The sequence below is a fragment of the Empidonax traillii genome, unplaced genomic scaffold (assembly GCF_003031625.1).
Source record: "Empidonax traillii isolate 1590-97213 ecotype Southwest subspecies unplaced genomic scaffold, ASM303162v1 scaffold51:size1492887, whole genome shotgun sequence".
NCBI lineage: Eukaryota > Metazoa > Chordata > Aves > Passeriformes > Tyrannidae > Empidonax > Empidonax traillii.
In genome coordinates, this window is record NW_020955244.1 from 1411230 (window position 1) to 1422327 (window position 11098).

An 11098-nucleotide genomic window follows, 5' to 3' on the forward strand; every position below is an offset into this window, starting at 1 on the left:
TGCTGATGTGTCAGCCTCACCTCTGTGCCTGGGAATGTCATGGAACAGATCCTTCTGGGAGCTGTGCTGAGGCACAGAGAGGTGATCTGAGACAGATTTGGCTTCACCAAGCGCTGCCTGACACCTTAGTGCCCTCCCAGCCTGAAGTGACTGCACCGGGGGGACTCGGGAGGGGCTGCTCGTGTCATCTGCATGGGCTCCCCTAAGGCCTTTGCTATGCTCCACCACAACACCCTCCTGCTGAAGTGGAGGGACAGGGATTGGATGGCTGCAGTGCTCAGGGGATGAGGAATTGGCTGGGTGGTCTCATCCAGGGTGTGCTGGTCAAGAGCTGAGTGTCTGGATGGACCCCAGGGAGCAGTGGTGTCCCCCAGGGGTGCGTGCTGGGACCAGTGTCACTCACTGTCTTCTCCATCAGTGATGCAGATCGTGGGATTGAGTCACACTCAGCCAAAGCTGCAGGTGACCCCAAGTTGAGTGATGCAGTCGAGCTGTCTGAGTGAGGCAGTGCCATCCAGAGAAGCTGCACAAGCTTGAGAACTTGGCCCACGTGAGCGTTATGAGGTTTAACAGGACCAAGTGCAGGGAGCTGTGCCTGGGACTGGGGCAATCCTGGGTGTCATCGCAGCCTGGGGGGTGATCAGACCCAGAGCAGCCCTGCTGACCTGGGGGTGCTGGTGGATGAGAGGCTGGGCATGAACCAGCGATGTTCACTTGCAGACCAGAAGGACAACCTTATCCTGGGCTGCGTCAAGAGCATCGTGGGCAGCAGGTCAAGGGAGGGGATTCTGCCCCTCTGCTGTTTTGAGACACCACCTGGAATGTCATGTCCAGCACTGGGGCTCCAAGGCCGGGTTGGACAAGGCTCTGAGCAATCTGGGATAGTGAGAGGTGTTCTTACCCACGGCAGGGGGTTGGAACTAGATGATTTTAAAGCCTTTTCTAACCCAATCCATTCCATAATTCAGTGATTGAAGCTCAATGTAAAATTTTCTCTAGTGTTTTGCTCCAGTTTAAACAGGTGTATCTGCCTTTGCATTGAATGTGGTCCTTAGACAATCCTTATTTTTTCTCTGACACCTTGTTAGGATTGCTAATGCAGGCTTTTGTAAAAGGTGAAGTTGTATTACCATTATTACTATGCTGCATCGCCTATATGAAATTACAGAGTTTAGTTACTAGTTTAGCTTTTTAAAATAAATTAAAACTTTAATTTGTGAATAAGTGCAATTGTAGGCAACAACTATGGAATTGCAGCTCCCATTAAAAAAAAACAAAAAACCAAAAAAACAACCTTAACAACCTTAATCTGCCAGGGAGGCCATGGATTTCATTACAGCCTTTACTACCTCTCCATGGAAAACACAGAGATGCTAGCTGTTTAACTCCCAAATTTGCATATTTTATAGAAATGAGAATTCAGTGCCATTAAGCCATAGTTAACAACAGTATTGTAGTAGCAGTGGTTTTACTGCTACTACTTTTAATTGGGAAATTGTGCTTGAATGTTATTTGAGTGTGCATGTAGCAGGTGGGGGAGTTAAATCCTGCTCTGCATTTGTGCAGTCGTGGAGGGGTGTCACCTCCTCTGCCCCCACCTAAAGCCACCTCAGTTGCTGTGTTACCTGCTCATCAAGCCTGGTGGTGACTGGGCAGCACTCCAAAGACAGTGGAGAACTTTTGCACTAAGAAGAATATAAATAAGACCCTAAATACAGATTTCAGGGTAGTGATAGTGCCTTACCACCCTTATCCCCCCCCTCCTCCCACTGACAGTGCCTACGATGTTTGAAGGGTGCTTTGGGATTCATTGCTCCCCAGGTTTTCACTCCTTCAGTCGTGGAACTGGTTTTGAGAATCTTTAATTTTCATGAATTTTATTGTCTTTTACATTTTTGCTCTTTGACAAAACTAACCTAGCAGACAGGTCTAGGGGAAAAGGAGAGTAGCATTCTTACTCCTTTTGTCTGAGAAATGAACAGATCTCAGTCTGTAACCTGGATAACCATTCTGGCAGCCCACACAGCCTAATTCCACCCCTGTGCAGATTGTGACTGGTAAGAATTTTAAACAGCTTTTTAGAGGAAGGGGTAATTGCAGATGTGGTGCTGAATGGAAACTAGGTTGAAATAAAAAAAAATTTATAAAGGAAAAGCAAGTTGTTCCCAACTCATTTTGGTTTCTATCTTTCGAGATGATTGAGCTTCAAGTAGTAGATCTTGTCCATCTGGTGTCCCATAAAGAATTTGATATGGAGAACTATGGAAAATGAACGTTTGTACCTAAGAAAATGGACTTTGAGGCAACAATTGTAAAAATGAGCAAAAGATTAGTTAAACCAGAGGCAACAAGGCACTTGTTTGGAAAGGGAGGGTCATGGTCATGAGGAAGATAATTTTTGGGGTTTCTCAAGGAGCAGTCTTGACTTTATTCCTTAATTATTTTGCAAAACTGGACTACTGTTTTGCTGACAAATTTTTTGCTGACACAGTTTGGCTGTTGTTGTCACTGCAAAACAGGTAGAAATATGGAAGGCCTGATAAGCAGGTAGGCTTCCAAAAAAATAGGGAGATAAAATTCACAATTGCAGAGTTCAAAGTCATGTATTCAGGAGATTTTGTGCAGCAAGTCAGATATCATTAAATGCAAATAACTGATGAAATTAAATTCCAAAATCTAACAGTCAGGGGAGGACTATCCAGTAATTTTAGGTATTTTTAGGGTTTTGCCCACCTCTAGCTGACTCACTGGGGCAGTAGAGTGAGAAACAGAAGATGACCTTTATGCTGTGTAAGGCTGTTAATTTATTACCATTGCTTGGTCACAAACCCAAAACACACCAAAATGTACAAGCTGCTCTGAGAAACATTAACTCCATTCCATATGGAAACAGTACAGTATCCTAGTGCTAAAAGAAAAAACTTTTCAGTGCTGGAGAAAAAATAGTTCCTTTTTCTCATTCCAGTAGGATTTCGTCTCCTTCAGCAAGGGATTAATTGATTGAGGAAATAAATACAGATTCTCTGATTGTCTATTTTATTTTAAGGTGTTTCTGTTTCAGTGATTATTTTGCTGCAATGAGGTGGTAAATTAATGTTTATAACACTTAGCATGTGATAAAATACCTTTACCTACATCACGATAATAAACCTGGTGAGGCTTCCTCACCAGGCTCTACTTCTATTATTTTAGGTGTTTAAAAATACAGAAATAAGGTAGTTCACAATTGACACCATTAAGTTAGGTTTATTAGTCTCTTGCACCAGCTCCAATGACCCTTGTCATACAGCAGTGTGCTGGCAAAATAATGCACTTACAGAAAATTTTGCTTCTGTTATTTTAACTAAAACAGCAGTTTACAGTGAATAGAAAAGACAAAGTTACCTTCCTAAAAGGACAGCTGAATTTTTGAAATACACCTCATATTCTGTTTTTGGCAGAGCTACAACGGGGAGGAAGCTGGGTGGAAGATCCCGTATTTTTCCCTGTTGTAACCTGTAGATATTAATATAACTGAGTTTTCACAATATATGCCTTGTCTGCCACACGTGGGAGGATTTGTGTGGTCCAGCCACCATTTAAAGACAATGTTGTGTCCTAGGGGAACTATGGGGTTTATGTAAATGCTCTGTGATGGTTCTTTTTGGCCTGTGTGCCTCTGCCCCTGACAGCTGCCATTTCTCTGGGTAAAATACAGGGTTTTCAATTCTCTGTGTTTCTTCTCTACCCTTTTCCATGGGAAACACCCTCTAGCATCTGGCAAGGATTGCCACACACTGAGAAAGGGGAGCAGGTGTAAACCCACCTTTGCTTTGGAAAGGGTTTAACTAAGCATTAGTGTCTTAAAGATAATCTCACTATTACGATATTGGCTTGAGGACTTGTGCTGCAGGGAGATCCCTCCAGTGTCATCAAAATCCCCTGAAACACCAGAATTCTTTTTAAGAACTTGATTATAAATAGAAGGCTGATTGTTGTGGTTTAGGAATGGTATTCCCCAGTTCAGTGCCCCCACCAAGACTCTCTGGACCATGTGCCTCCTCCTATCTTGCTCCTCAGCTTTCCCCTTCCCTTCCCCACAGGGGGCTGGAGGGGAGAACTGAAGGCACAAAAGGCAAGGAGAGAAGAGCAATTTACTGGAAACTTCAATGAGATAAGAAAACAAACAGCAACAGCAGCAATGTTAATGACAGAGAGTACAAGAAAAGAGATGATTTACTTGCAAAAAGACTCCAATAATAGGCAATATTGGGTGTCTCGCTCTGCTATGTTTACTCGACCAGATGAGTAGCCCTTCACCCTGGAAGAGACTGCCTTTCCCTCACCCCCAGCAAGGATGTGAATTGGTACAGAACATCCCCTGGGCCTGGCCTTGTCTCCTCCTAGCCACTGCAAAAATTAACACTGTCCTGGCCAGGACCAGGGCATTGGTGTAAAGATAAAGATAGTGAATCTTGTATGTCTTGTCTTGGCTTACAAATAGCTAGTCTGCTTGGAGAGCCTGTTGATAGATAAAGCTGTTCTCTCCCGGTTTCTGACTGCTGAATTACATTTATGTTTCTTCTGCTTTTCACCTTATTGTCACCTTTCAATAGATAAAGCAGCTTTTGGAGAAAGATGGAGATGGAGGGAGACTTTCTACCAGGGCCTGAGTGGCAGGACAAGGAACAATCATTTTAGACTGAAAAACAGTAGAGGTAGATGGAACATAAGAAGTTTTTCATGATGAAGGTGGTGAAACACTGGAACAGTATGCCCAGAGAAATTGTGGATGACTCATCATGGGAGGTGTTCAAGGTTGGGTTGAATGGGGCTTTGGACTAGATGACCTTTGCAGGGCCCTTCCAACTGAAACCATTTTGTGGTTCTGCAAATTCTGTGATCATCCATGTAATAAAACAACAAGTCTTTCCATAGAATGTTCTCATTTTGTTATGTGTTTAATGATTCCTTTGCTAACACATCAGCAGTTTGATACATTCAAATTCCTTCCCCTTTGATTATATCACAATATAACTTCCATTTTCTCAGGATAATACAGTTTAAATTTTAGTGATGTTTCTAAACCTGTTTTTACTGAAGATTATGTAATGCTATAACTTGAAGAAACAAGTACTTTGTGACTAAATGTAGCCTAGAATATTATCATGACCTTAAAATTAAGCCAACAGGGATGATACATTGCAATAAAGAGAATAATGAAATAAATGCACACATCCATTATTTTTTATGATCAAGAGCATGCACACTGGATACCAGTGACAGAACTTCATGTAGTAAGTGTAGTAGGACTGATTGTTCCTAATGAACAGGTAATATAAGACTTGCTAAGAGGGTTTTCAGTTAGCAGGCAAGTTTCTATAGCGGCAAAACCAAAAGCCAGCTTCCCTGTTTTGAACTGAGGTTAGTAGGTATCTCATTAATGGAAGAATCAAGACCTTTGCGAGACTTTGCTGCCTCCTTTCAAGCTCTCTCAAAACCCATTGATGATTAAGGGGTTCTATTACCACCCACAAAGTTAGAGATCACTGCAGAAATATTTATTAGTCTTACTCATCACCACAATAATGAGTTTTTTCTTTGCTAAAGTGAGAATGCCTTTTTTTTTTCTTTTTTTTCTTTTTTTTTTTTTTAATGCACTGATTTGAATTATCTTACCCTCACAGGCTGCTTAAAAAACCTCAAAGTGCTCAATGTGAGTTTCAATAATTTGAAGTCAGTCCCTCCTGAACTGGGTGATTGTGAGAATCTAGAAAAACTGGATTTGTCTGGAAATATGGAAATAACAGATCTCCCATTTGAAGTAAGATAACAAAATCAATTTTTTTAAAAACTTTTTTTATTTTGATTTCAAGGTATTTTATTACAGTCTTCAAATCTTTTCTTGACAGATTAAATCACATTCCTTGCAGTTTCTAGCAATAATGGCTTAGTAGTATCGTCACTGAAAATGCCTCAGCAGCAGTTAAATGGGACCAAGCTACTTTGTTTTGGTTTTCAAGGGACTGAATTTTGCTTGTATGTGTTCTGATATATGAAGGAGGACATGATCCTCAAAAGGAATTGGCTAGTGGCTGCTTATCCTTCTGGCAACCTGCTATTCAGTGAGATTGAAAGCCACTGAAACTGAGTGCAGGTTACTGGGTAATGGTTCACTTAAAACCTGGGGAAAAAAAATTGGGTCCGTGCAAATGGCTTTATCTAACGGCAAACACTGGAAGCAACACCATGTTAGCGTGACATAAAAGGTCAAGAAGGAGAACCTTGGCATTATCTATTGTGTTTCCATGTTTCTCTGGAGGCTGGAACTCAATTTGTATTTGCAGTTATCTGGGTGGTAAGCTACACAGGCTCTTCTGACTTAGTTTATAGAATTAGTTTTCCAGAAACGACGAGGCAAGGGCAGCTTTGGAAGCTGAACATGCAATTTAAAGGAACACTTATCAAGTGGTTTAAAGTGTTGCAAAGTGTTTGGCCTTCGGTGCACTCAACATGGCTCACTCTGTTTGGAACAATTGTATCAGCATCCTTGCTAACATAATGAGTGTCTGGTGATGAATCTCAGATGGGCTAATGGCTACAGTAATTGGCAGGTAACTATTTAATGAATTAAAATATTGAATTTGTCTGAGCTGTATAAAGAGGCAAAACAGAAAGTGGTGGGCACCCACACGGCTGCTCACTCCATCCCCCTGAGCTACATGATACTGGGACAAAACAGGTTAAGAAAGCTCATGGTTTGAGATAAAATACAGTGAGATTGTTTACCACTGACTTTTGTGGGCAAACCAGATTATACTACAGAAAGATTAATGTATGTGAGAATATATTTGAGTAGTGAGAAATAAATACACTAACACAGTTTGGGGCAGCCCCTGGTGTCTTCCCACAGAGACCACCCTGCACTCCCTGCGCTGCCAGCACCCTGCCTTGAACAGCAAATACAAGTATTTATGACCCCAAGTTAGATTATATGACTCATTGCCTAATGAAATTGTTGTTAACCTACATTAATCCCATGAAATGCTCAAAAGGGCTGGTCATCAGTCTCTTCTGGGGTGTCAGTAACGGGAACACAAGATTTTAAATGAGCAAGTACGTGCAAGATCTGTTTTGGTAGGAAAGTGCGTTCCCTTTGTTAGGAAAAAAAGAGAGAACTTGGCAACTGGTATAAAAAGTAACATAAAGAGCTGATAAAAGTGTTTCCTGTTTATCGTCTGTTCCAAAGTTAAATTTTTATTGGGCTTTCAAATCCCTAAAAGTTTCTTCTGTGAAGATCAAAGAAGTGTATGAGAGCATTCTTCAGTGTAAAAGTTACTCGAAAGAAATAAAGTTCTGTTTAACATCTTAATTGATGATTTGGGTGAGGGGATTGAGTCCACCATTAGTGAATTTGCAGCTGACACCAAGCTGGAGGGAGTGTTGATCAGCTGGATGGCAGGAGGGCTCTGCAGAGGGACCTGGACAAGCTGGATCCATGGGCTGATTCCAAGGGGATGAGGTTCAACCAGACCAAGTGCCGGGTCCTGCACTTTGGCCACAACAAGCCCCGGCAGCCCCAGGGCTGGGACAGAGTGGCTGGAGAGCAGCCAGGCAGGAAGGGAGCTGGGAGTGTGGAGGGACAGGAGGCTGAACAGGAGCCAGAGTGTGCCCAGGGGGCCAGGAGGGCCAAGGGCTCCTGGCCTGGCTCAGGAAGAGTGTGGCAGCAGGAGCAGGGAAAGGATTCTGTCCCTGTGAGGCCACCCCTGGAGTGCTGTGTCCAGCTCTGGCCCCTCAGCTCAGGAAGGACATGGAGGGGCTGGAGCAGGGGCAGAGAAGAGCAGGGAGGCTGGGGAAGGGACTGGAGCACAAGGGCTGTGAGGAGAGGCTGAGGGAGCTGGGGGGGCTCAGCCTGGACAGGAGGAGGCTCAGGGGAGACTCAGCACTCTCTGCAACTCCCTGACAGGAGGGGGGAGCCAGGTGGGGGTTGGTCTCTTCTCCAAGGCAGCTCTCAGTGAGACAAGAGGGCTTGATCTCCAGCTGTGCCAGGGGAGGTTTAGGTTGGATATTGGGAAGAAATTCTTTATAGAGAGGGTAATCAGCCATTGGAATGGGCTGCACAGGGAAGCAGTGGATTCTCCATCCCTGAAGGTGTTTAAGGTGGGACTGGATGTGGCATCAGTGCCATGGTCTGGGAAATACAGCAGGGTTGGATCAAGGGTTGCACTTGGCAATCTCAGAGGTCCTTTCCAACCCGACTGATTCTCTGATTCTCTGATTCCATGAAAGACAAACTGCAGCCCAGTAGGAATTATCTAAGCCTAATTTTACCTTGTTTTTTTTTTAACCTAGAATAATGGACAGATAGACACTGATAACGTATATGAAAATGAATTCAAAGATATATGAAAATGAATTCAAACATGCATGTTAACCTAACTATTGCATATAAGTCTTTCTGGGTCTGAGTCCTAAGAAACTACCAAGAAACCATGAATTCAAAACACATTTTAATTCCATCAACAATTTTTGACACATCCATAATGGATTATGAGATCATCAGGGCTCTGAAATTGAATTACATATTATTAATCAGTTTCCCTGTTCCTTTTCTATCTATTTTCTTTATGACAGTTGCAAAAAATAGAGATGTCTAGAAGCCCTTATTTTGTTTGATTATTCAGTGTTTTGTTTTCTTAGGAATAGATTTTAGGTGGTTGTTTTTTTTTTTTTTTTAAATATAAACACAAAATATTATGTGATGAGCTAAATTAGGGGGAGATATTTCAATGAGATCATGTAACACAAGACTGTAGTTGCTAATTGGAAATGGTAGAGGGTGAATGTGGGCTGTTGCACAAACCCAAGCAGTGTCATCAAATACCCGTTTAGAACTGAAGTTCCTAATGGTGAAGACAGCTACCATATAGGTATATAAATTTAAAATATAAATATAAAAGCATATGGGTTGCTTCTGAGCCCAAATTTTTCAGTCAGCCGCATAAGGAATTCACAGGCTGTTATGATGTCTGTTAAGTCTGTGAATTTGTTTTATAAATAAGGGAAACTTCAGGAAAGACAAGATGCTAAACACCTCTATCTCGTACTGCTTTTCAGGTAACTGCAGTTGTTAAGGAGGTTCCCAGCACATAAACATTAGAAAAGGCAACCTGCATGACATTACACTTGTACAGCCAGTTTCCAGCAGATGCTTCTAGACCTCAGTAACCACGTTTAGCAGAGGAAGGTACACTATGAAGCTTAGGGCATAATCCTCCCTGATAGGACACATAGGTCACAAGATTCTTCTTAGATGGGGATGAATTTGCTCTTCTGGCTAAGATGCTCCTGAGGGTCATGCCTTTGCATGTTATCCAGTCCACCTCCTAGCACTGTGATTATACTGGACACCACATATCAGTAGCTGCATAGAGAAGGGGATTGATGGATGGATTTATTTGCATATTTCTTGTATGTTTTGTGTGTGAATTTAGGAATTAGTATGATGCTGGCATCTGTATTTTAGCTGTTGGACAGAGTTCCTGCTGCTGTGTTCATGCATGTTATGCAATAAATTGGCTTTTCCAGGAGTAAAAGCTGTATTATAAATAATGTATTTTCTGATACAGGTATGTAGAAAAACTGCTCTGACCTTACTTTTAGGTGTGCTTTCTTTAGAAAGTAGTACTTTCTGCACTTATTTACAGAATCACCCAATTAAATTTTCCTGTGCATGATGTTTCAAAGAGTCATTTTTGCTGTGGTTTTGTTTTTCTGCCAGTAATGTTGCTGCAGCCAAGAGTATCTATAGATGTCACCCAAAGGAACTTGAATGAGAAGAGAGGGAAGATGAAGAAGTGTTCATTTCTTCTGTCTGTTCCATCTGGTGTGGCACGTGCTGTCAGTCACAGGACAGACACGCCATTCCACACTCCCAGCAACGAGACAGAAATGCTTAGAGGTTCTGATACAGAAAATAAATTAAAAAGGGCTTTTTTTTCAAAGTTATTCTTCTTTGAACAGTGTTCAGTGCCACATCTGAGCCGTTCCAGTGAGTGATCTGAATGCTTTCTGTGTCATCTGTGAGGTTTGGGTAGTGTGAAGTGAAGAAATTAGAGGCTGTTATAGAATGTGAATACTTTGTCAATCAACATGTACATGTATGCATACTTGCATTTTCCTGTCAGTCTTACCTAAACTGATCTTTGAAGTTCAGAGAAATGAGAAGGTTCTGGCTATTTCTGGCTATTTTAGCACACGCTGTTTCCAAAAGATGAAATTAAATCTTGTTTTGTATTTCTGATGCATAGAAAGTTTCAGCTGAGTCCTGATACAAGCAAGTACAGACTTGAGGACCTTTCAAAATCACAGAATCATAGAGTAGTTTGGGTTGAAAATGATCTGTAAAGATTATGTAGTCCAATTATATGATCCAATATGTTATATTTTATGTAATTTTATTATACATATAATTATATATATATATATATTATATAATCCAATGTAGGATTGCCCCAGTCCCAGGCACAGCTCCCTGCACTTGGTCCTGTTAAACCTCATAACGCTCACATGGGCCAAGTTCTCAAGCTTGTGCAGCTTCTCTGGATGGCACTGCCTCACTCAGACAGCTCAACTGCATCACTCAACTTGGGGTCACCTGCAGCTTTGGCTGAGTGTGACTCAATCCCACGATCTGCACCACTGATGGAGAAGACACTGAGTGACACTGGTCCCAGCACGCACCCCTGGGGGACACCACTGCTCCCTGGGGTCCATCCAGACACTCAGCTCTTGACCAGCACACCCTGGATGAGACCACCCAGCCAATTCCTCATCCCCTGAGCACTGCAGCCATCCAATCCCTGTCCCTCCACTTCAGCAGGAGGGTGTTGTGGTGGAGCATAGCAAAGGCCTTAGGGGAGCCCATGCAGATGACACGAGCAGCCCCTCCCGAGTCCCCCCGGTGCAGTCACTTCAGGCTGGGAGGGCACTAAGGTGTCAGGCAGCGCTTGGTGAAGCCAAATCTGTCTCAGATCACCTCTCTGTGCCTCAGCACAGCTCCCAGAAGGATCTGTTCCATGACATTCCCAGGCACAGAGGTGAGGCTGACACATCAGCA

The 11098-nt window shown here is 42.6% G+C and overlaps 1 protein-coding gene across 1 annotated transcript in view; it reads left to right on the top strand.

Annotated features, from left to right (window-relative positions):
- LRRC2 (leucine rich repeat containing 2) overlaps positions 1-11098 on the top strand; it is a 62138-nt gene that overhangs the window by 34349 nt on the left and 16691 nt on the right. Inside the window, exon 5 of the mRNA XM_027879169.1 lies at positions 5667-5803. Within this exon, the coding sequence (XP_027734970.1) occupies positions 5667-5803 (137 nt within the window). The remainder of the gene's footprint in view (positions 1-5666; positions 5804-11098) is intronic.